At 37.8% G+C, this 27097-nt stretch overlaps 1 protein-coding gene across 4 annotated transcripts; it reads right to left on the reverse strand.

Moving 5' to 3' along the window:
* Nucleotides 1-2615: 2615 nt before the first annotated feature.
* On the reverse strand, nucleotides 2616-27097 carry LOC121992251. Of its 4 annotated transcripts, none has more exons than XM_042546483.1 (8): nucleotides 26779-27097; nucleotides 21446-21518; nucleotides 21049-21369; nucleotides 20755-20967; nucleotides 20529-20621; nucleotides 20322-20429; nucleotides 18684-18980; nucleotides 2617-2668 (listed from the first exon to the last, which is right to left on the reverse strand). In XM_042546483.1, exons 2-8 carry the CDS (start codon nucleotides 21494-21496, stop codon nucleotides 2630-2632), a joined length of 1122 nt encoding a protein of 373 aa, XP_042402417.1. In that variant the 5' UTR covers nucleotides 21497-21518; nucleotides 26779-27097; the 3' UTR covers nucleotides 2617-2629. The 4 variants fall into 4 exon arrangements, with proteins under 4 accessions (XP_042402420.1, XP_042402417.1, XP_042402419.1 ...); XM_042546485.1 differs by lacking the exon at nucleotides 2617-2668 and adding an exon at nucleotides 6810-7725; XM_042546486.1 differs by lacking the exon at nucleotides 18684-18980 and having other exon boundaries at nucleotides 2616-2668.

Genomic DNA, 27097 nt, shown 5'->3' on the forward strand with positions numbered 1-27097 from the left:
TCTAGCACTATCAGATCACAAAAGAGTTCTCTGTCTGCTATAGTGACTGATACTGCTCTGAGCCAGTGCGTAGATGCCATAATTTCTCCCGAAGGTAATGTCATCAGAAACTGACTACTGAGTACCTCTGGAGGTATTGCTAACTTGTTTACGAATGCCCTGGCTATATAAGAATGGGTTGCCCCAGTATCGAATAAGACAGTTGCTATTTGCTGAAAAATACTAATCTGACCTGTAACAACTGTCGAGGCGTTCGCTACGTCATCTCTGGTCAGTGAGTAGATCCTCGCATTGGTCATGGTTGAGGGAGCTTCTAGTCTGCCCTGACTGATGTGTGGTCCCTCTAACGCAGCCTGCATCTGATGTAACTGAGCTGGCTGGCCTCCATACTGAATTGGCTGCGGTGGAGGAAAACTGGTCTTGTTTGGGCATTGCTTAGCCATATGCCCTTCTTGTCCACACTTGAAGCATCCTCGTGTGCCCTTGCGACAAATTCCTGAATAAAGTTTCCCACAAGTAACACACTTGGGATGGCTGGGCTGTTTACTGGCTGGTCCTCCCTTTGGGTAATTCCCTGGTTTACGCTTGTTGCTAGAGTTCCCTTTCCAGTTAGGGCCGTGGGAACTGTGGCCCTGGTGTTTCTAAGTACTTGAGCCTCCTTGGCCCTTAGACTCTGAGAAGACTTGCTTCTGCTGTTTGATGTTGTTCTGGTAGTGTTCTGTGGTCAGAGCACTACTAACTATTTCCTCAGTAGTTTGCGGCTTATGTACGCCGCCAGCCACGTTCATTGTTATTTCCGGCCTCAGCATCTTGAGCATTAACCGGACTCGTTCCTTCTCTGTGCTGACTAGCTCTGGACATAGACGAGCCAATCTGTTGAATTTCTTCACGGCTTCCTCCACTGAAAGGTTGCCCTGGCGAAACTCAGTGAACTCGTCGTAGTGGCGGTTCGTGACCCGCATGTGAAAGAATTCTTCAAAGAATTCTTTCTCGAAGTCAGCCCATGTCATCTGATTCACTGGGCGCTTCGTTCTAATTCTCTCCCACCACATACGTGCATCTCCTGTCAAGCAGAAGGAGGCACATTTCACCTTCTCCTGTTCTGGCTAGTCCAGAAGCTCCATCGTACTCTCCAGTGTTTTGAACCAGGCTTGAGCATCCCATGGTTCGCTGGTGCCTGAGAAATTCTCGGGCTTGACTCTCTGCCACTGGATTAGATAGGCTTCTCTCCTTGCCTTGGGTGCTGGGGCTACTGGTGCTGTAGGCTGGACTGGTGGAACCTCTAAGACCACTGGTGTTGCTATGTTCGGTTCCGGGGTGACTGTGGGAGTATTCTGCTGGTTAGCCTTTAAGGTGGCTATTTCCTGTTGCTGTTCAGCTAGTTGCTGCTGTAACTGCGCCACCAATGCTGTAAGGTCTGTAGGAGGCACTGAACTGTCTGCCTCATGCTGGGGCTCAGTAGCTAGTGCCCTCTTAGCTGGGCGTCCTCGTGCCATTTCTAAAGACATAGAGGGCATACATAACTAAAGCATTCATGTTTGTAAAATTTCTACTATCATGTTTAGCTAGCTACTATAAACATGTTAAAGCTATCATATGTAAGCATGCTATAATTATCCATAAACATGAAAGCAAGACATAATTAAAGTAGAGGTATTCTTACTTGGAAGCTGCAGGTTCAATGCGGATGTGTGTGTAGGAAGTATGGAACACTGCTCTGATACCACTCTGTAACGACCCGCCTCCTACTGACTAGGCTGCGAGGCCGATCGTTACGTAATGCTATGCTAAATTACTATTGCGGAAATCTGGATTGATTAAAATTTTGCTAAACTGATTACTGTAAAATCTGAACTTAATATTCTAGGTGTACCTAGGAGTTGTACACATGTTAGGGAAGATAATCTATGCCTCTCGGATGACCTGCTAGCTGTAATCAGGCATTTCAATCGATCCCTGGATCGATTGGCCTGTCGGATCGATCGATCAATCGAAGCTTAATTTGAATCCAAACATGAGAATGTGACCTGCAACCTGCAAGCTAGAAAGACTCACAGCAGATGGTTAAAAACAGATGGTGAAGACAAATACGGCAATCAGAAAAAGTACATGCAAAACAAACAATACTGTGGATCGGTCTGCAGACCGATCCATGCTTTCTGGATCATCTCTGATCGGTCTGCGGACCGATCAGGAACTAATCTGATCGGTCCCCAGACCGATCAGGCGTCGCTTTTTCCGAAGGTGCGCAGCTTCTGATCGGTCTGCGGACCGATCAAGCACTAATCTGATCGGTCACCAGACCGATCCAGTGGCACAACCCAATTCTGATCGATCTGTAGATCGATCTGGGTTTCTGATTTCACACTGAAACTCTGATTTCAGCACTAGTTCGTGCCAAAATCTCATATAAGAGTTCTAAAATCAATTGAAATAAGTTCTAACATCTATTAACTAGCATTCCAACATAATTACTAACAACTTAAACAAATCTTCCATGGTTTAAACATTCTAAGGTCTAAAAGTGCATAAAGGTACTTGAGAAAAGAAACTAAGTTCTTAATTTGCTAAACTCCCTAAGGATCTTCATTCCAGGTTCCTGCCACACACACCATCACTGCATTGACCTTCAGCTTCCTCTGCTAATCCATTTTCCCTTTACCTTTATCTGCAGTATAAGGAAAAATAGTATCTGTAATCTTTAAACTTAGTAAGAAACCATCTACCTCACTAAAACATGCAACGATGCAAACATGTTTTTAAAGAATGCTATTTAAAAACATGCACTGAATTTGTTAATGTTAGGATCGATTGATTGCGGCTAGAGAGGGGGGTGTGAATAGCCGCCCCTAAATTCGCGTTTCTTTCTACAAATCAAGGTTAGCGCAGCGGAAATAAAAATAATAGAAACGAAAGCGGAGAAATCAAACCTCAACACGCGTCGATGTAACGAGGTTCGGAGATATACTCCTACTCCTCGGCGTGTCCGTAAGGTGGACGAAGCCTATCAATCCGTCGGTGGATGAGACCCCGGAAACCCGGCTAATAATCACTCCTTCTGGGTGGAGAAACCTCGCCACAATGTCTTGTAACAGCAAGATAAACAGGAGTACAAGAATACAGCAGGAAACTAAGTACAATACAAAAATGTAATAACCCTAGCTTGCCTTCTTGTCGACTGGATGAAGCAGCAACTTCACGGGAATCCAACCACAGCACCAACTGTCCAGTTGAAGTCCCAGCCGAGGGAAGCTCACGCGAAGCTTCAGCGAAGAAGAGCTCAACAAAGCTCAAGCAGAAAATACTTCAGCAGTCAGTAGGAAGAAGAGGAAGAAGTAGAAGATGTTCTGTAGTGCCTCTCGATCCTTTTATAACCTCTGATATCCTGAGCTAACCTGCAAGGCAAAAAGGCCAGAACACAGAAGCCCGAAATAGCCTAGCCGTTGAGTCACAACGGCTAGGCCTGGACCGATCAGGCTCCATGATAACCATGATTTTACTGCATTATTTTGATTCATATATGCATGGTTTGATGTTGATTTCATAGGTTAAAATCATGGTTACATCACATTTTGTGCATTGTGTGTATTTTTGGACTTAATTGCAAATTACTTTATTTTTATATTATTTGATGCTAATATTTGATTCTTATTTTGTAGGCATCAAAGGATCTTGAGTTTGGATCTATTTGGACTGAAATTGAGCTCGAATCAGAGTTCAAACAAGAAGATCAAGCTTTGGAGAATTATGGGTCGTTCATCAAGAATAGGACAGATCTGGACCATCCATTGAAGATCTGGCCGATCCAACCTAATGGGGAGCAGATCTAGGCCATTGATGAAGATCCAGAAGTTTTGATCCAGATCTGAGTTCATCCAGCTATTGATCCAGCCGGATTAATCTGGGCCGTTCATTGAAGATCGGCAGATCTGGGCCATCCAGTTATGATCTGATCGATCCGACCTATGGGAGGGTAGATCCAGACCCTAGATCAACATCAGTACCTTCGGATCGGATTTTGGGCAAGCTTTCACCGTTGATTTAGCTCCAAATTGCTCCCAGCCGTCCGTTCAAATCTGAGATCTGTTTAAATGAGAAGCTACAGTGCTTCATGTTCTTCGTCGACTCCACAGCGCGCAGCAGCCTCGTCCTCGCGGCAATCTTCCGGATTTCGGCCCCATTCCTTCTTCAATCAATTTCCCGAGCTTCAACCCTCATTGTAGAGCTTCACGGCAGCACATCCTGATCATCTGGAGCCATCGGCGGGTGTTCTCTCCGGTGGAATTTGGCTCGCGGCATCTCCCCGTTTCACCTCAGATTTGGAGGTGGTCCTCCAAATCCGAGCTCCGATTCTCATCAGAAGCGTTCGGCGGTGGTCCTCCGGCGTTGCTGAACTCCATCCGACGTTCATCCGCGTTCCACAGCTTCCCATCAGATCCAGAGACCATATTTCCATATTTTCGGCATTTATGGGTTCCGGAATGTTCTTAGCTCGCCGGGGGTGGTCCGTCGGCACTTGTGAGCATTCCTCGAATTGATTTGCAGCTTAGAATCTCCATTGAGGTCCAGAGTCGGGTGGTTTCGACTTTGGCACTCTTGTGTGACGGCTTGAGCGTGTAGTTTGGTAGATGATTGAGGGATTGGATTGGTTTACCTTTTTAGTTCATTTTATTTCTGTTTTATAGCTTATATTGGATTCATTAATTGTTTGTTATGTTTTTAGCAGTAATTTAGTATTTCATTACTCAATTGAAGCTTAGTTTAAGTTTAATTTGATGCTTGGTTAAGTGTTTAGAGTTTAAGTTCTAAGTTAGGGTTTACATTTTGCTGTAGATCAGATTTACTTGAGTCTTGTTATTTCAATCTTCGTTTGATGTGTGTTGATGATTTAATTATAATGTAGGGTGACAATGCATTATGATTTGATCGTTGACACATAAGTAGATTTCATTTGTTTAGGTTTCACTCTTGTTTTAGATTAATTTCTTTACTGCTGTGTTTCACTTTTGTTAGATTTAGATTCAAAGCATTTAACTCCCCCAACTCTATTTTTTTATCTAAAACCCCAAAAATAGGAATAAAAGACAATCCTAGATTACATCATACTGTTGATTCCTCGAGAGCGATCCTGGGCTCGTTACTACAACGTTATTGTGAAATTAAGGGGTTCAGTGGAAATATATTTATTAATTTGATAAGCCTATTTGTGACATTTAATATAGATTTTAGGCCTTATCAAATTTTGGCGCCGTTGCCGGGGAAATTGTAATATGCAATGTTTAGTAATTTTAGGATTGTTGTTTTGATTGCTTTCATGATTATATATTCATGTGTTGATTTTATTTGTTCCTGAGTCTTCTGATTTTATTTTCTAGTGTTTCAGTGTAAGAACAGGACATTTATGTGACCATGGATCCATATCAGTATTTTGGAGATGGGATGGAGAATTATTTTTATCAGCCTCAGACTCAGTTCTATCAGTCCTACCTACCTATGGAGCAGCGGAATAGGTATGAGGATGCACAAGAACAAATTGAAGAATCAATGTGGAAATGCAATGAAGTTATGCAACAAATGAGAGAGCATCAAGAGCAACAATTTGTAAGGATACAGAATATACAGAGTCAGTTAGATCAGATAGCATTATCTATTAATCACTTACAAGCACAGAACTCCAGTGGAGAGATGGATTGTGGAGATCTTGTCAGGCCTGACACTACTTCCATTTCTTCGCAAGATTTTTCTAGAATTATTTGTGATGACGATGTAGTTGTTAAAATTTCTGACTCTACTAATAATGTTGTTGTAGATGATGTGAATGATGCAGGTCTTGTTGCAAAAGATGATTTAAGTGTAGGGGATTGCTTACTGGAAGCAATACCTCAAGGATCACCTGACTTTGATGATGATGATGAGAATGAAAGTGTAGGGACTTGTGCTATGGAGCCAAGCACCCAAGAATCACTACATAAAGTTGAACCTTCACCAGAACAAGAGGTTGAGTCGTTATTTGATGATAAGGAGGTAATAAACACCACTCCAGGTACCTTTCAAGATGACAAGGTGAGTATTTTGTGTAATTTTTCAGAGAATTTTATAGAGGTACCGATTATTGATTTTATTAGATGTGATGCATTTCTTGATATATCTTTTACCCACACTAATTTTCTCCTATTTTCTTTTTACCCCACATGCGTGTGGGAGGTATTTTCTTTTATTGATGTTGTAGGAGAACACAAGCTCCCGGAGTGGGTGCTAAAACTGAACCGATTAAGACCTCCAGAAAGAATTTTGAAAGGAAAAATGAGTAATAAGACGAATTTGTGTGGAACTATGATTACTCCACTTCCGGGGTGGATTCTACTTCTAAACCTTCTTCAACCACCGGGAAATGAAAGGAGAGTTGGTTTCAATTTTGTTTTCCCTTGCATTTTAATTCATGCTTTGTGTTTAGTTTTTCTCTAATAAATTAGTTATACATTTCTTTGGTTCTATACTTTGCATTTGCACTTTGTTTTTACATTTTGCATTTTATTTCCATACTTTGCATTTAGTTAGTGCATAGCATTTCATTTGAATAAAATTCACCATGGGAATTTTCTAAGTGATATTTGTAAGATGGTAAAAGCTTCTTAAATTTGATCATCAATTTTAGGTCATGTGACATGATTGGATGCTTTTCTTGCATGATATTGGTTAATTTGGTGGTGGATTCCAATTCGATCAATTAGGCATGATTGCATGAATAATACCTAGAGAGGACCACTTTAAGCCTATACACTATTATTTTCTTTTGTGTGGCATGTACTCATAGCAATTGAACTCTAGAACTTGCTTAGCTTCTTTTCAAAGTCACAATAGCATGAGTGTGCATGGAAATGAAGGATTGTTTTCATTCTTGATCCCTTATTAATTCTAATTCCTTTCTTCATAATTCTCTTAAAACAATTTCCTCTTGCATTTTATCCTTTTATTACCTTTGCTTGCTCTATTTTATTTAGAGTTTTGGTTGAATTCTTGATGAGTTTGATTTTTGCAAGATGGGTAAAAGTTCAAGTGTGGGGGAGATATTTGTATACATTTGAAGATGTTGAAGGTTTTGGATGGTTTTTTGCATTGAATGCTAAATCTAATTGTTCTTTGAGTCTATTCTTGGAAAGAGCAAGTTTCAATAGTTTGGAATTTTGGAAGTTGATACTATGGAGATACACTCAACATCTTAAGAAGTTTTTGGAATGCTGAAATTTAGTTGCAGTGCTAAGTGCAGAATTTTGTGCCAAGTTTTCTTGCAAATCTTTAATCAGAAGAAGTTTAAGTGAAGTTCTTGTTCTCGCAAATCCATTTGCTTTCAAGGAGAAATGCAAGAAAAGTTTGAAACAAGAGAAGACTGAATCAATTTGAATTACTGATTTTGGAGATGTGGTGATTGAAGGATAAATTCTGTGATCAAGCTGCAGGATAGAATTGAGAATTGTTAGAACTGCTGGAATGCAGAAACTAAAACCAGAAATTTCAGAATTCTTAAATCTGAAATTGTAACTAAATCAAGTTGCTGTTGTGGATGAGTTTCAGATGCCAACTGCTAATGCTGTTGAAGAACTTTTCTGCTGCAATTGTGAAAAATCTGTAATATGAAATCAGAGTTCAATCCTCTGCTGAGTTGCATTTGATACTACACATCTGAATTAATCAACAACTTGGAGGAATGTCATGAGTATGCAGAAGCTGCATCAAGAAAAGGGAGAGGATCAATGTGGCAAATCTGAAGAAGTTTAAATGCAGTAATTCAACAGAAGTAAAAAGATTGAAAAGGTCTCTCAAATTGGGATAACACCAAGGTGGATTAAATATAAATGGAAAGTTAAGAAAGAAGCATAACCAATGCTGCTAGAATGCAGTACAATTGTAGTGGTAAGAAGAGTTTCAGAAATGAAGATGAAGTTTTGCAGCTCCAATTTTTATGCAGTCTTGATTAATGTTTGAACACTTAACGAAACCTTCATTTAGACTAAGTTCTTTACATTTTAAAGTGAAATAGAGTGTGGTCCAAAATTCTGAAATTCAGAGATTGCTAGAGATTATAGAGCTAAACCTTGATATTTTGCAACTTCATTTCTAACTTGTTTGGATGGATATCTGAATTTGATCTATGCATTCATGAATTGCATAGATTTATTTCATTTTGGAGATCTTGTAGCCACTGGAGATAGCATTTTAAAAATTTCTTGGAGGCCATGTCAGTGCAACTGACACTTGGTGCAAAATAGATCAGACTAATGCATTTTCAGCAGTACTTCTGAGGTTTAAATGCAAAGAATTTCTATGATACAAATGGAACAAGTGAAGTTGGTGGAGAATATGCTATGTACAGAATTAAACAGAAGTGTTGAGCTTTCTGGATTAAAATTTGAATCAACATGAATCCTGGAATTGTAGCTAAATCAATCTGCTGTAAGTGAACAAAAGTGTGGAGCTGAGTCTTTAATCAGAAATGCAGAAATGGAGATTGGAAATGGATTTGGAAATGTTGAAATTGTATCCTGTTTAGTGCAAAATATGTGTGCTGATTCTGATCAGTAGCAACTGCAATTCAATTTCTTATTCATTTTATGCTAAATGGAACAAAACTGCATAAGCTGAGGAATCAGTTTCAAATGCTGGAAATTCTGAAGTTGATTTGTGCAAGTTTTTGATTCAATGGAAGATTCAAGCAAGGGCTAGTGTATGAACTTGCTGGAAATGTAGTGTTGTATGTGCAGGAATTGGTAGCTGCATTTCAATGCTGAAATCTGTTATGCATTGCTGGAAGTTTTTGAAACAAAAGTGTAGAAGTTAACGTTGTTTTGTGCCAAGCCAATTGCAGACTTTGATTGGAAGTAACCTCAAGATAAGATTTGGAATGGCAAACTTTAAGTTGATGCACTAAACTGGAAAATTTGCTACCAAGCTACATACTCTGGACTTGAAGTTGATTAGTCTAATTTTTCCAGCAGTGAAAGATATAGAAATCAATGAGAGGTTAAGTTAGTTGCTAAATTGTTGCAGGAGACAAGTTGCTGTAATAGATGTGGGAATTATGAAATTGCCCAAATGAGAATGATTCCTTATATGCGTTACTGGATTGCAGTGCAGCATTGCCAAATTTCTATCTTCACATATGCAAATTGAATTATTGAACTGATCGAGATACAAATCTGATATAAGAAGATTAGAAAAGGATAGATGTCATAGCTAACCTTATTGTTAGTTGTATCAAGGAATCTGAAATAAGTACAGAATTAGAGATGCTGGAATTGTGGGTGATGCTGCTGGGAATAGATTCTGTTTGGATTTTTAATCACAAGAAAAATTGATGAGATCTGTTGCTACTGTAAGTGAACAACAAGGTGGAGCGAAGTCTAAAAGAAGAGATGAATAAGTGAAGTTTGAAATGAATTCTGAAATGCACAGAACTACAAGTGTAGAAGATGAGAATTGTTGCTGGAATGGAAGTGTGAGAAACAAAATTTATAGGAATTCAGGAAATTCTACAAGTAACATCTGAAGGAATTAAGGAAGCTCAGTGGATTAAATTTGCTGTATGCCATTGTTTCAATATCTGTACATTTGATTGTGAAAAAAAAAAAACTTGTATGCTGAGCAGAATTATGCAGAGAGTGTAGAGCAGAGATGGAACTTCTGTATCAGATCTGTATCAGAATTCAGGATGTAATGTCCAATTGAGGGAAGCTTAATTGAATATTAAGAGTGTGCTGAAAACAAATGGTATGATGTTTTTCATGACATCTGCTATAACCAAAAGGAATTGGCAAGATGAAGAATATATTCTGCAGCAGTTATAACCTCTGTAATTGCAACAATCAGTTGAAGTTTAATTCTGAAAATGCTAAGCTGAATTTAATACTTAACTGCACATCTGGGAATAGGTACTCTGAAAATGTATTCCTAATTAGTGAGAAGCAACATGAAGTTGTTGGGTTTGCATTGTCATTTGATGTTCTACACTTCTTAATACTTTGTGTACAAATTCTGAATATTCTGAATACGAAATTGTTCTCCTTTTCAAGTCTTCTTGTTTCAAGAGCTTGAAACTTTTTAGAACCTAAATTCCTGAATTTCTAGTATCTATTCGAACTAAATGCTTTGGATTTATATGGATGATGAGATGTATAAATGTTGATTTCAGAGAATGTAAAAGCTGCAACTATATGTTATTGCAATCTTTGATAACAACACATTCTACTATGGAATTTCAAAATCTGTAGAAAAACAGAAAGAAAGGAGAAATCTGCAGAATGAGGACAAGGAAACAGTGGGGGCATTGTATCAAGTTTGTGGTTACATGTTGTGGCATTGTCTGAGATGGCCAAAGTTTAAGTGTGGGGGAGGGAATTCTTATTGATTAATTGTTGTGAGATGGTTTTAGTTTCCAAGTGCTGAAATTGAAGTGGAAAACAGTGAAGAAAATTTTTTTTTTGGCAAATCAAGAGAGTATCAAATGTGGAGATAGAGTATCAAGAATTTCGGATTGCCATCAAATTGAATGGGAGGTTAGCTTGGTCTTTTGAATTGATAAAAACAAATGTTATTCATCTCTTTTCACATCAAAATGGTCAACTCATCAAGTATATTCCTCCAATACTCTTATCTCTCATTTTCTTCATTAAATACTTTTCTTTTGCCTATTTCATGCATTTCACTTGTTCTTTTTGCTTCCATTTCAATTCTTGATGATAAATTCCTTTTGATTCATGTATGCTATGTTTATAGTGGTGGAGAATTAGAAAATAAGCAAGCTTATGGTAGTGAAATGTTGTGAGTTGCATTGAGTGAGCTCCACTTATACACATGTTTGAGTGTGAAAGATAGAATAGGTGAATACCTTGTGAGATTGCAACTTGCTTAATTTTTCAAGTGGATTGAAACTACCATACCTACTGATTATTGTTTGGATTGTATTCATGATTGTTGTGATCTTTTAGATGGTCTTAGTTAAATTCTTTTTACCATTTTTAGGTATTGCTAGGGAAATTTCTATGGAGATGATTTTTAGTTTTCTTTACTTGCACGGGACGTTTAAGACTAAGTGTGGGGGATTTGATAACCATGATTTTACTGCATTATTTTGATTCATATATGCATGGTTTGATGTTGATTTCATAGGTTAAAATCATGGTTACATCACATTTTGTGCATTGTGTGTATTTTTGGACTTAATTGCAAATTACTTTATTTTTATATTATTTGATGCTAATATTTGATTCTTATTTTGTAGGCATCAAAGGATCTTGAGTTTGGATCTATTTGGACCGAAATTGGGCTCGAATCGGAGTTCAAACAAGAAGATCAAGCTTTGGAGCATTATGGGCCGTTCATCAAGAATAGGAAAGATCTGGACCATCCATTGAAGATCTGGCCGATCCAACCTAATGGGGAGCAGATCTAGGCCATTGATGAAGATCCAGAAGTTTTGATCCAGATCTGAGTTCATCCAGCCATTGATCCAGCCGGATTAATCTGGGTCGTTCATTGAAGATCGGCAGATCTGGGCCATCCAGTGATGATCTGATCGATCCGACCTACGGGAGGGTAGATCCAGACCCTAGATCAACATCAGAACCTTCGGATCGGATTTTGGGCAAGTTTTCACCGTTGATTTAGCTCCAAATTGCTCCCAGCCGTCCGTTCAAATCTGAGATCTGTGTAAATGAGAAGCTACAGTGCTTCGTGTTCTTCGTCGACTCCACAACGCGCAGCAGCCTCGTCCTCACGGCAATCTTCCGGATTTCGGCCCCATTCCTTCTCCAATCATTTTCCCGAGCTTCAACCTTCATTGTAGAACTTCACGGCAGCACATCCTGATCATCTGGAGCCATCGGCGGGTGTTCTCTCCGGTGGAATTTGGCTCGCGGCATCTCCCTGTTTCACCTCAGATTTGGAGGTGGTCCTCCAAATCCGAGCTCCGATTCTCATCAGAAGCGTTCGACGGTGGTCCTCCGGCGTTGCTGAACTCCATCCGACGTTCATCCGCGTTCCACAGCTTCCCATCAGATCTAGAGACCATATTTCCATATTTTCGGCATTTATGGGTTTCGGGATGTTCTTAGCTCGCCGGGGGTGGTCCGTCGGCACTTGTGAGCATTCCTCGAATTGATTTGCAGCTTAGAATCTTCATTGAGGTCCTGAGTCGGGTGGTTTCGACTTTGGCACTCTTGTGTGACGGCTTGAGCGTGTAGTTTGGTAGATGATTGAGGGATTGGATTGGTTTACCTTTTTAGTTCATTTTATTTCTGTTTTATAGCTTATATTGGATTCATTAATTGTTTGTTATGTTTTTAGCAGTAATTTAGTATTGCATTACTCAATTGAAGCTTAGTTTAAGTTTAATTTGATGCTTGGTTAAGTGTTTAGAGTTTAAGTTCTAAGTTAGGGTTTACATTTTGTTGTAGATCAGATTTACTTGAGTCTTGTTATTTCAATCTTCGTTTGATGTGTGTTGATGATTTAATTATAATGTAGGGTGACAATGCATTATGATTTGATCGTTGACACACAAGTAGATTTCATTTGTTTAGGTTTCACTCTTGTTTTAGATTAATTTCTTTACTGTTGTGTTTCACTTTTGTTAGATTTAGATTCAAAGCATTTAACTCCCCCAACTCCATTTTTATATCTAAAACCCCAAAAATAGGAATAAAAGACAATCCTAGATTACATCATACTGTTGATTCCTCGAGAGCGATCCTGGGCTCGTTACTACAACGTTATTGTGAAATTAAGGGGTTCAGTGGAAATATATTTATTAATTTGATAAGCCTATTTGTGACATTTAATATAGATTTTAGGCCTTATCACTCCACCCTGATCGGTCCAGGGTGCTGCTGATCGGTCATGGGGACCGATCAGGCCCTATGCTGATCGGTCCCTAGACCGATCAGAATGCTTCACAGAGAGTTGCCCAACTCTCTGTGCGTACCCTGATCGGTCCCGGGGACCGATCAGGCTTCATGCTGATCGGTCCCCAGACCGATCAGTAAGCTCACAGAGGCACACTGATCGCTTTCTGATCGGTCTCCAGACCGATCAGGAAACCACAGTATCACTGGATCGGTCTGCCGACCGATCCAATGGCTAGGTTAGAGCTTCCCAGCTCTAAACCCTAACGCCTGGTCTAGAGAACGAGCTACCGATCCCTCTCTGACCTAGTTCGGAGAACGAGCTACCGAGCCCTCTCCGACTTCCACGTCCGGTCCAGAGAACGAGCTACCGAGCCCTCTCTGACCTAGTCCGGAGAACGAGCTACCGAGCCCTCTCCGACTTCGTCCGGTCCAGAGAACGAGCTACCGAGCTCTCTCCGTCTTCCCATACCAAGTTTCCATACTTGGACTTCTCCGTGCCAAGTCTCCATGTAACGACCTAATTTTTCCTATTTCAAGTTCTAAAAGTCCATAAAAATATTTGAAAATACTTTTAAAATATTCTAGAGATTTTAAGGAATTTTTAGAGTATTTTTACGTAATTTTTGGAGGTCGTTTAGTAGGGTTACAAAAAGAAAGAAGTTTTAAAAGAAAATGTTGAAGGTGAGATTCGAACCCACGATCTCGGGTCGGACTGACCCAAGCAAAACCGGCCGAACCAGCTGAGCTACACGATTTTTGTTAACCTTATATGGAGCGAAATATATATATGCAGTAGCTGGAACGTTTGAAATAAATTGGAGAAAAAGGGGCGCGGCTGAGAATCGAAGCACAAACCTCTGGCTTCGAGCAAAGCCCAACGGACCAACTGGACTAGCGATCGTTGCTAATTAAGTAGGCAGCGGAAAATATATAAGCTATAGTTGGAACCAAAAATAACTCTACTTATAAGAAGAGGATTTAGGTTTCCCGAAACCTAATTTCTTTCTCACCTCTTCTCACGCGGCGTCGGCGATTCCTCTCGGGCAGAAACGAAGCCGCGGCTAGGGCTTCGTCTCCGGCGGCCGGCGAGCACTTTTCTCCAAGAGCTCTTCACACCGTTGAGATCCTCTCGTCGAGGAGAGGTTGTGGGCACGAGGAGGAGCCGAAAGTCGAGCTACCGAAACCCTAGAACCTCTCTTTCTCGGTTGTAAGTCCAAGAAAACGAAGGTGAGTTGCTACTCACCTGCAGTAGGATAGCTCCGAGGTTTATTTCTTGTTAATTTCTTTGTTTCCGAAGTTTTGCTTCCGGTTGAAGTTGCTGCCGAGAATCTCAAAGAAAGGAGATTGATTTGTTTGTTTAGCATGTGGTTTGGTTTCTTCAGGCTTTGTAGTTAGGAATTCGGATTCCTTTTTGATGTAGATCTTCCTGTTGGGATCATAATGGGCATGTTTAGTTCATGTGGAGTTTTACAGATTTCTTGAGATTTTTACTACTAGGAAAGGAACATGAGATAGTATAGATTTATCTTTTCTTTAGCATCTAGTTTGGTTATGGTTTGTAGCCATGCTCTATAAAGGTTTTGGGAGTAGTTAACATAAGTAGGTAATAATGAATTAGTTTGTTTCATGCTCTGCTTGGGTTAATAATACCATGTGCTATAGATGCCATGCTTAAACTTTTCTTTAGTTTAGTTTGGAACAGATTTAATAGAATCATTAACCTCACTTTTAGTTCTCCTAGTAGCAGATATAAAGTCATGTGGTTCTTCCTTCTAAAGTTAATTCTAATTCAGTAGGAAAGGAATAAGAACAGCCGGTATCTTAGCAATCCAGTTTTGACCAAGTTGTAACAGGCTTAAAGGTTATGATTTTCTTATAAAAGTGTAGCTGTGAATAAGTTTTATATTAGTATTGTTTTAGTTTTACAGTCAGTTTAAATTGGTTGTGTAGCCTTGCAAATCTTGGGTTGTAGTTTTAAGTCATTGTTTGAGTAATGTAGTTCAAATTCCAGAATTTACTTATGTCAAATTGGAGCATGAAGTTTAGATATGCAGATTCATGTTTTTTTTCTTTGGTTAAGCTTTTCAAGTTTAGAGTTGTTTAAGCATATCAGATTTAGAATCTGTTTAAACATTTTCGTTTTGTAGAAGCATTCCTTTATTGGAAATATTAATAAGCATTGTAGTGCAGAATTTTGTAACATTCACAGCGCAGATTTGTATTAGTCTTATATGCAGATTTTCTAGTTTTCATTTGCTATTATTGAGCATGTGCAGTTTTTAATTGCTATGAGTTGAGCATGATCAGTTTTCTTTATTACTAGATACACATGAGCAGTTTCTTTAGTTTTTATTTGCTATTTTAATAAGCATGAACAACCATGTATTCTAGTGGGAAAATAAGAGTTTTATCAAATTCTTTTAGAAGCATAAACAAGTAAAAAGAAAGAAAAAAGAAAAGAAAGAAAAGGCCAAGGCCTTAAGTAAATCCCAAAGTCAAGATTTTAGGGTTTTTAGCACACAAGGTGCTTATTAATATGCCAAGGCATTTAAAGAAGTAAATAAGATAATAAGTATTTTACTTTTAAAGGGCATGTACCGGACACAAGGTCCAAGGGATGGGCTCCAAGTTGCCCCTAGGCAAAAGGCCTAGAAGTATCTTAGTAGTTTCGAGATTAGCTACCTCGATTCTTATTAAGAATGCGCGCAAAGTGGTACAATGCCGGGCCCAAGAGAAGTTGATTATTATTTTCAAGTATTAAAGTATAAATTTTAAACAAATGAAATAAAAGAATAAATTTAGAGTAAAGGAAGTAAGTTTCACGTTGTTTTAAAGATCAACAAGTTTAGCCTTCTTTTATGCTAGCAGCTTTTACATATTTAGTTTCTTACATATTATTTATTTGCTAGTTGATGAGCATGTTTAGCTTTATATGATAGCATTTCAGTTAGTTTGCTTTCTTTTATTAGTTTATGAGCATGATAAACTACACATGTTTAGTATTTCAGTTAGCATGATTCTTTTGCTATATATGAGCATGAGTAGTTTTATATGTTAGCATTCAGTTTTAGCATGTTTTTATTTATATACATGCATATTGAGTTTTTGTGAGTAGATAGCGCTCACTAAGCTTTATGCTTATAGACTGCATTTCCTCCTACTGCAGATAAAGGAAAAGCTAAGGTATGAAAGGAAGGCGACAAGGTGGTGGTGATGAAGGTGTGTGATGGCTGGACTATGGAGAGATCAAGAGATTGCTATGGAGTGTTAAAACTTACCTGATTAGAGTTTCCTTTTCTTTTCTCCTTAATGCTATGATGAAGTTGAGATTGTAATTGAGTCTATTCCGCACTTTGTTATGTTTTATTGTTGGAGTATTATCTGTTTACTATTGCTAGAGTAGTTTCATTCTTCTTATTGAGTTATTATACTGCGTGGTTGAGTGATTATATGTTCCAGCCGCCTGTGGCTGAGTATACACTGTTTGTATTGTTGATTTGGTCACCGGTACAGGGGAGATTCTGCCGAAATTTTTCGGTAGGGTTTTCCTAGAGATTTTTAATAAACCGGTTAAGTAGAGTTAGTAGATAAGTAACGGTCATTCTTAGAGAGTAGTAGTAGTAGTAAGAAGGGTGGTCGTTACACTCCATACTTGGACTTTTCCCGTGCCAAGCTCTCTGCTTGGACTTTTCACCAGATGTCTGGTCAATCTTGACCCATCTGGATTTCCCTTGCCTGGTTTCACTCACCAGGACTTTCCAACTGCCTGACTTCACTCACCAGGACTTTCACAACTGCCTGGCTTCACTCACCAGGACTTTCCCACTGTTTGGCTTCACTCACCAGGACTTTCACCAACTGCTTGGCTTCACTCACCAGGACTTTCCCACTGCCTGGCTTCACTCACCGGGACTTTCACTTTCACCTAGCTTCACTCACTAGGGTTTTCACCTGGCTTCACTCACCAGGATTTCCAATCTGCCTGGCTTCACTCACCAGGACTTTTCCGTCTGCCTGGCTTCACTCACCAGGACTTTCAAGTCAAGTATCCGGTCAATCTTGACCTACTTGACTCTTCTTCATTCAACCTGATCAGACCCTGATCAGTATCTCTCCGCATGGACAACTGCACCTGCATTGTCCATGTCTACATGTCTTTCTGTATTGTCAAACATCGAAACCATGACCAAGGTTTACGCTTGGTCAACTAGGTCAACCTTGACTTACTGGAAATTGCACCAACAGTTAAAGCATGACATACTGAAGTTACATGGCATAAACACTGAAACATGGCATGCATAATAAAATCTAAGCATGGAGCTATCTCATGGTATCAACTAGGAGAAACTAAACTGAAACTGAAACTGAGCTAAAACTGAGCTAGTGCTGAACTTAAACTATAATCACATAACTAGGTTATGAATTTGAAAGCTATTATCCTAATAAGTGAAAATAGTAATCATACTGCTGTTTGGGCCCGACAACTGTATTTGCTGTGCGCGCATCCCTAATTAGACCCGGGTTTGCAAGTCCCGCATTTAGTAGGGTTTACTAGGTTATCTGAACCTAGGGACGACTGTGGGAGCCCAACCCAATGGACATCTGGTCCAGTACAGTGCCACTGAAAATAAAATACTGATATAGCTGAATTTACTTATCTTGCTATTACTAGGTTATCTGAACCTAGTGCTAGATTGTCTGAACCTAGAGGCGACTGTGGGAGCCCACCCATTGGACCGTAGTCCCATGAAAGCTGTAGTAAGGCTAACTAAGCTATTTTAAATGCTTCTATTGCATTTACTGAGCTATTAAAAATGCCTAAGTTGCATTCTACTGAGCTAATCATTTAATCGAATATCTAGTGTGCTTAAACTCTCCCCTCTATTAGGGAGACTACCTCTAGGCACCCGACAACATCTAAGACCTCCAACTGAAGGGGGAAAGACGTGTCCGACCCATCTAAAGGTACTCACTAAATCCCTAAACCTGCGAGGAGGGTTAAATACACCCTATTTGTCGAAAAATCTGCATATAACTAACTAATGCATAGAAAACCAAATGGAAGCTACTTATACTGCAGGTGAGGGGTTTCTTACCTCCTGTGCTAGATTTCTTACAAATCTAAGCGCTAGTTTTCCGGTGGAGACCATCATTTCGACGATCTTCTCGCATCTATGCGTTCTTCTCGCGGAGAGGAACGTCCTCGTGTCGGAGTCGTCGCCGGAGGGTGTCCTTGGGACCCTTGGGGCGGAACCCTAAGCTCCCTTGTGGTTGGCGCCGAGAGAAAGAGAGGAAGAAGGAGGGGCGGCGGTGAGGGTTGGAGGGGAGGAGAAGTTGCCGAACCAAACAAAAATAAACCAAACCCCACTTAAACTTTCTCTTTATATTAAGTGGGTAACTCGGCCCAACTTAAATATAAATATAATTGATTCCCCTTTCTTTCAGCACGACCCTGCTGGGTTCAACTGGTTACTTAAGCGGTCTAAAGGTTTAGCGGACCTGAGAGGTCCCGGGTTCGATTCCCGCTTAAGCTATCTATTTTACTTTTCTAATTATTTTTGTTACTTCCGCTACTCTAAAAATTCCGGAAAAATATCTAAAAATTCCAGAATAATTATAGAATATTTCTAATATAGTTTTGAGAATTTTTCGAGCGTTACAAAACACCACCACTAGCAATCTAATTTTATAACCAAATCGTGTCAAACAATGTCATCATGATAATTTAAAATCATTTAAGTGTGCATATCAAACTTATTTTATATATATTGTTTACTTACTAACCTGTTCTGGATGATTTTGTTGTCTCATACTTTGTAAAAACATAGACCTCATTTCTTGCATTTCTAGTTGATTTTGTTGCCTCATTTCCTGCATTTGTTGTTGAACATTTTGTACTATAGTTTGAAGTTGTTGAACCATTCCATTTTGTTGCATTGAAGCTCCAACTTTCGATGGTGTTACTCCAAAGCCCATTCCACGCACTCTACCCCGAGCTTCATTGCCAAACACAATGCTAATTGCATCATCAACAATATTAGTTTTGTTTTGAGATTCGGGTGGACATTCTAATATTTTTTTCTGCAACAAAAAATAACTTTCAATATATTATCATTAATATAATAGATGACTATACTGAACATTAACATATAATGCATGTAAATGAAATCAACATATAATGCACGTAGTTTAATAAAATCACATGTACGTACTTCAACAAAAGATCTAATAGGTTGTTTTAGATAATTATTCTAAGAAATTGGTATAGGCTCAGTAGCACATCTATGTTTATGCAAATAGATGACTATACTGAGTTTGGCTTTTTGCAAGATGGTGTTCAGATTCTATATATGGAAAATAGAGCCTTACTGAGACTACTTTAACACTAATGCTTCTGTTGTTCAATATTGAATAGTTACTGAAACCAAGAATGCCAATCCAATTCGAACCACATAATAACTAAAGGTCAAATACAAAATGTAGGACCAAACGTTAACTCTAACATATCCACATTGACATTAGTTCTAACAAGAATCACATTATCATGGTTTGAGGAGATACTATTCTCATGTTCATCCAAGATTTCTGACAATTTGCTCACAAAAGCTGCCAAAATCTACCGACTAAGCATGATGTATATTCTCACAAGTCCCTAAAAGCTTTGGTGACTGTGTGCATATGTATTACAGTCAAAACTTCCTACTTTGGTATGTTCTCTTCATTTGCAAGTTGAAACTACTTGATTAGCCTTACCGTCGAATTGTTTGCAGCATACAGAAAGACCCTAAGCAACGCCTGTCATCCTTGGAGCTCCTGGTCAGTGGTTCGGTAATTCTTTTTTGTTCGCTGTAATGTTCGAGAAATTGATAGATTCTAACTGAATTTTCAGAGTCATCCTTCCATCAAAAAATTTGAGGACAAGGACATCGATCTGGCAATCCTTGTTGGCAGCTTAGATCCTCCTGTAAACTTAGATGAGTGATGTTAATGCTATCATTTCTTAGTGTTGGTATGTGTACAATCCAAATTGTGATTGGATTGCTGGGGAAAACTCGTTGACATCAAACAACCCCTTTATATGAACCAAAGCGCTGCTTAGAAAACCAGAATGATCCAAATTGTGACTGGATTGCTGGGGAAAACTCGTTGCTTCATTTGATAAGGTCATGATGCAAAGCAGAACAATTAGAGCTATGTATTGTATGGTTTCGTTAACATTCTTGGTCATATCTTAGATCCAAGTAATAGGTAAGGAGTTATAGAAAAAACAAGATTAGTGGAATACTTGCTTAACATGATAAAAGTCTTTCTACAGAGACATTGGTAAGAGTATAAATGGAGATCTTAAGTATAAATGCTTATGAAAAACCATATCAATGGAATAAAATTTCAAAGAAATCTAAAATGAATGAGCATGCTTACCATTTTCTCTCCAACGGCTTGAGTACTGGGCTCCCCATTTTTTCTCTTGTGACCTTCAATCCAAACTTGCGATCTCGTAATTTTTGTATCCATCGGACTTGTCTTTTCCTTAAATATAAAAATATATACAAAATCATTACAGCATAACTTAAAAGATGCATATATCATTAATTATTACTTAAATTATAATAAATTAAAAATAATTACCATAATGTGAGTCAAACGAGCATAGCCCCTCCGACTCATTGTGTGAATGTGGTCTTGTTTTTCCCTCATTGCTCTAAATCTTGCACTCTTTTCCTAAGATTAGTCAAAATCGCATAATCAAACTCTCCAACATATTAAAACTTAGTAGTCTCTTACCCAACCATAGCATTAGAATAAATTCAATGCATTCCCATCCAACTCATGGTCTAAGTGAATAAATACTTACTTGAAAGGTAGATGATAATGTCCTCTGTACAAACAAGTCCCACTGATTTTGGTCCATAAATTCAGGCTTCAACAAACTGAGATCTCGTGAAGCCACTCGACTTGTATTAGCTTCTCGTACAAGTATTTGCAATTTGGATTTTCTATCACGCCACAATTTAGCTAACTTTTGAAAAATTGTTTTCTTTTCCCAATCCTCAACTTTATAAGTCATCTGCACATTTAATAACACAAAAATATGTCTACATTTTGTTATAAAAATGGAAATGAAAAATTAAGTAACTAAATATATTACTTGAAGACAACTCCACATCCTATCTTTCACTTCTTCATCAATATCACTCCATCCATCTAATGTATATGGCACAAATTCCTTTATCATGCAACCTAGGAAAGAAGCGTACTTCACTGAATTATCTCCAATCGGCTGACCAAACTCATTACGCTCCAGCTCTTTGCGCTTGTCTTGGCCGCTAACCATTTTCAACTTTGACGCACCCCGTCCTTTTTTCTTATCAATTTTCTCATCAGCAATTGGTTCTTTACCATGCAAATCTTCTGATGAATTAGCTGAATTGTTAGAGTCCATTCTCGATAACTTATTAGTTATATTTTCCTGTTAAATAGCAAAAAGAGATATTGAAATGTCTTTAGTAAAATAAACCAAGATTTAAAATAGAATACAATATCACCTGAATTTCAGCTACAGATCCTTTGCCACGTTTTTTAACCATTTTACTCATCCTTTGAAAGCTATGTAATGACCTGGTCAAACATGTAATATGACATGATGCATTGCTGAAAATAAATAAGCAGACAAATATATTGAAATGCTAAATAAAGAGTTATGCAATTATTGATAAGAACATGTATCAATCAAAATAAATAACTATAAAATATATAGTTGAAAATGTCCATCATGTCTCAATCACATAAATTCCCTCACACTCATTCCTTGAGTACGGTTCTTTCTCAGTAATGTTAATCTCAAGTTGGGATACATCAAGAGGTGTTGATGACGTATAAGCATCTTCTTCAAGCACGTTCATGTTATGAATACCTCGAGGCGGCGCTTTTAGCAACACATACCAATTTGATTCATCATTATCCCTAGAATAGAATACTTGCTTTGCTTGTGATGCTAAAATGAAAGGATCACTTTCAAAAGTTTTTAGTCCTTGATGTAAGTTGACCAGTGTAAAACCATCTTCAATTTTGATACCAGTTCCAGGATTGGCCCAATCACATCTAAAAACAGGCACTTTAAAAGAATAGTAATCTAGCAAAATAATATCTCTAATAATTCCATAGTATGATAATCTTCCAACTGTATGTGAATTGTCATTAGCAGTAGATTGATAAATAGTATCGGCTTCAATTGAAACACCACTATCTTGTGTCGACCTTCCAACATTAATTGTGTGGAACCGATATCCATTTACAATATATCCTGTATAAGATGTAACGTGCTTTCTAGGACCATGTGCTAGCCATTGAATTCAACCTGAAGAGTTAACAGAAACCTGTTTTGATAACCATTCAGCAAATGTTTCCATATGTTTCTTTTGTAACAATGTTTCATTACTTGAGAAACGATGATTTGTTTGTTTAAGCTCGTCAAGGTGCATCCTATTTAAAATCATTGAAGGGAGATGTTAGAATACATAATAAATGTAATAGATCACGACTAACAATATGAAATTAACTACACTCACTGTAAGTAAGGTTCAACTTCTGCACTATTGAATAATATATATCGATGTGCAACTTGCAACACGTGGTCCTCTAAAATCTTTTCTTTCCCTTTAGAAATTGGGCGACCTTCTAATAATCCATCTTCCAAATCATCATTCCTATTAGAACGAACACCAATACTATAAGCCTTTTTTATATAAGCACTACAAAATATCATTCGTTCTTTTGCGAGGTAACACTCAGCTATGCATCCTTCTGGTCTTGCCCGGTTCTTCACATACCCTTTTAGTGTTTTCATAAATCTAAATCACAAAGCAAAATTCAAATGAAAGAAGTGTTTAATAAAATATAAATTATTTTATAATATTAAAATTATCAAAAATAATAATAATTATTTATTACCTTTCAAATGGATACATCCAACGGAATTGGACTGGTCCACACAAACGAGCCTCTCTTGCTAAATGAATTGTTAAGTGAACCGAGATGGTAAAGAAAGTAGGTGGAAAATACCTTTCCAACATGCATAGAATTTCAGCAATATTCTCCTCGAGTTCTTCTAAACGGTTCCGGTCTAATACTCTTTGACATAATTCATTGTAAAATGCACCCAACATAAATATAGCATTACGTGGACCTTTCGGTAGAAGATTTCTCAATGCTACTGATAGCAATTGTTGCATTAGAATATGACAATCATGAGATTTCAGCCCAATAAGATTACGCTCTTCTACAGAAACACAGTTACCAATATTTGAACTATATCCATCGGGTAACTTTATTTTCTTCAACCTAGAGCAAAACACATCCATTTCTTTTCTAGATAATGTGTACGGTGCAGCGGGCAAATGATATTTATTTTCTCCTTTTTCTTGAGGATGTAATTCTTGTCTAATTTTTAAGTCTACCAAATCTTTGCGAGCATTCACACCATCTTTGGATTTTGTCTTTAAGTTTAACAATGTGCCTATGATATTCTCGCAAACATTCTTTTCAACATGCATCACATCTAAGTTATGACGTAGTAAGAGGCCCTAAAGGTAAACATCAACATGATTTATAGTTAGTTCAGAATATTAGAACATAATTTAGGAAAAAAAAATAACAAATTGTAAAAGCTAATGAATACAGTGAAAAATAACTTACACTCCAATATGGCAGATTGAAAAAAATTGATTTTTTCTTCCACCTTCGAACTGGTTTTTGTACCTCTTTTGAACTCTCCTGTTTCTTCCTCTTTTTCCTCAAAGTGTTGACAGTCTCACCCTTTTTCTTTTTACCCCAGTCATTTTCAATATCTTTCAATGCATTGATAATTTCTAACCCATTCAAAAGTCTAGGTTTCCCTTTACTCTCCTTTTCCCCATTAAACCACTTTTTTTTTCTGACGAAATGGATGATTAGGAGAAAGAAATCTCCTGTGGCCTAAGTATGCAAACTTTCTACTATATTTAAGCCACATAGAACATGTGTCTGCACCACATATTGGGCAACCAAATTTTCCTTTTGTGGCACATCCAGCTAGATTTCCGTAAGCTGAAAAATCATTGATTGTCCACATCAAAATAACCTTCAGGTTGAATATTGACTTGCTAAATGCATCATATGCCTCCACTCCTGTGTCCCACAACTCCTTTAAATCCTCCACAAGGGGTTCCAAGTATACATCTATATCATTTCCCGGTTGCTTTGGACCTGGAATCAGTAATGTCAGCATAAGATTTTCCTTTGTCATGCACATCAATGGAGGAAGGTTATAATTGACCAAAATAACTGGCCAACAACTATATCTGGAACTAAGGTCACCAAAAGGATTGAATCCATCTGTCGCAAGACCAAGGCGGAGATTTCTAGGATCTGATGCACAATCTGGCCACTTATGATCTATTGTATGCCAAGCCACTGAATCAACTGGATGACGCATCATATGATCTTGACTTTTATGGTTCGAGTGCCAAATCAACTCTTCAGCCTTTTCTTTTGATTTAAACATCCTTTTCAATCTTGGTATCACTGGAAAATATCGTAGGACCTTCTCAGGAACTCCTTTACAAACTTTGGTGGTGGCTTTGTCTATCTTCCATCTTGAGGAACCACACTTTGGACATGAGTCCAAATATTTAAACTCTTTTCTAAATAGACAACAATCATTTGGGCAAGCATGAATTTTATCGTATCCTAAATCAAATGGTTTTTATAATTTTCTCATTGTGTAAACAGTTTCTGGAAGTGTGTTGTTTTCTGGAAGCATGTCACCTAAGATCTTAAGGAGCTCATTGAAACTATTGTCTGTGTGACCATTAGTAGACTTGTAATTATATAGTGTGACGACTGCCGACAACTTTGTATAAGCTGTACAACCAGGAAAGAGAGGTGTTTCTGCATCTTTTAATAAATCATCAAACTCATAATCTTTTGCCCCAGACATAGTGTGTCCAACCATTTCTTCTGGCACCAAAACATCCTTATATAAGTGATATGCCTCTCTACATTCATCCTCTTTTTGAACTCCTTTTGAACTACCTTCATCTTGAGATTGTGAGTTATAAGTTTCCCCATGGAAGACCCAAGTAGTGTAAGTACGATCAAACCCCTTAATAATTAAGTGGTCGTACACTTGGTCAAATTTCATATACTTTTTATTTTTACAACGCTTGCAAGGACATAAGATTACTTCACGTGTTTTTGCATAGTTCCTAGCTTGTGCAATAAATTTTTTTACCCCTTCTTCATACTCGGGTACAAGCCTTGAAGGCAGATGCATCCATTCCTTATCCATCTCGTGAATAAACATTTTTCATTTATATGAAATAATTATGAGATTTTATCAAAATATATGTATAAGAAAACACCACATAATAAATAAAAAACTTAAATATAAAAAATTGATTCCTACATCATAATATTTTAAACAAATAAATATCATGTGTCATAGTAGTATTTACTATCCATGTCAAAGTATTATTCACACACTTTAAAGACTAATAATTTTTTTTTTCTTTTTTAGTTTAATATATTTAATCATTATTTTTGTGTCCATTCATTCTTGTTACACGTATCAATCATTGTCTCTAATGATATACTCGTGTCAAAAGATCAAACAAAATATATCAATGGTGAGAACTAAATAATGTGGATTTCATGTAGAGCAAGGGTAGCATAATTAATAGAATTGTATTAATATATGCATGTAACACACAAGATCAGTTAATTCTAATCTAATTAGCATGTTCCAAATCAAGATAAGAAAATGGAAGGTGTTAAATTATACCATCAAGATAAGAAAATGGGAGGTGTTGAATTATACCATCGATAACGTGCTTGTAAATTGAAACTAGTAAAATACTTGATTATTTTATAAAGAAGAAAGGCATGACTCTTGGAGCGCAAATATTGTAAGACAAATCGAAGCATTAAGCAATCGAAACTAAAAAATCTTTTATATAAATCACTCACAAAAAGAGGATGCGAAATTGTAATTATTAATCCAACTCCTCCACTGCACTCTATAGAATTGATCATCCCTAACTAATTCTATTAAATCAGAATTAATCTATGCTGTGGGAAGAATTTAAAAGAAAAATAATAATAACAATTTGAGACACTATACTCCAAAATAATTTCTAAGAAAAATAAGAGGAAAGAAAGGAGGAAGTAGCTAACCTTCTTGGCTACCAAAGAAATACATCTCTCTCGATATAAGTCCAAAAAAAAAAAAAACTTATACCACTGGTCCGGAAAATCACATAATGCGATTTGTCGACTAATAAAACCCAGAAGATCACATATAAATCTAAAAAGGACAGGCAATGATATTCCAGAAGATCACAAGTCAAAAATTTGTCGACTAATAGAAGTGCAATAAATTGCATAGAGATCAGCTCTAGGAAGTATGAAAATGAATAGTCTAAAATATGAAACCCAAAAGTTTAGCAGGTACATTAGACAGCAGACAAACAGAATCACATAATGCAATTTGCTTGGAGGTGAAACTAAATCCTGGAAACACATCTGATACAGACTAAAACTAGATGTGCATTAAATGTAACTACTAAGTTCTAGCATACATGACCAGAGTGGCATGAAAACTCATGAACTGGGACTGGTCCACAATATAAATACGTCAAACAGGAATGAGGATCAAAGAAAAAAATTGATAGAACAATGTTGTGCTGGCAATATGAACATGCAAGATTAAAATCTTCAATGTAAGTAGAATGAACACAAAATTGTAAAATATATAAATTCACTCGAGTTCCAATTTATGAATAAAACTACTTGCTGTAGAGTGCCGCCCAAATAAGTTAAGGGACATAGAGATTAGGGTTACCTTTGCTTTGAGCTTTTGGCTTGATGTAGAGTGTGGAGTGGCTATCAAAGGGCTTGCTTACTCTTGCTGTGGTCCTATGATACGGAAAGATGGAAGGAAGTCTTGCAGCGACGGCGAGTGCGGAGAGGCGGAGTGGAGTCGTGCGGCCGGCGATGATCAGTGCAGAGAGGCGGAGAGGATTCCTACGGCTGGTGGCGGTGAGTGCCGAGAGGTAGAGAGGAGTCCGGCGACGACGACGATAGTGAAGAGAGGCAGAACTATTGTGGAGAGGTTGCGGCGAAGGCTTCGGCGGCGAAGGGTTCGGGCGTTTTTTTATTTA

Source organism: Zingiber officinale, chromosome 6B, assembly GCF_018446385.1.
Source record: "Zingiber officinale cultivar Zhangliang chromosome 6B, Zo_v1.1, whole genome shotgun sequence".
In the NCBI taxonomy this organism is placed as follows: Eukaryota; Viridiplantae; Streptophyta; class Magnoliopsida; order Zingiberales; family Zingiberaceae; genus Zingiber; species Zingiber officinale.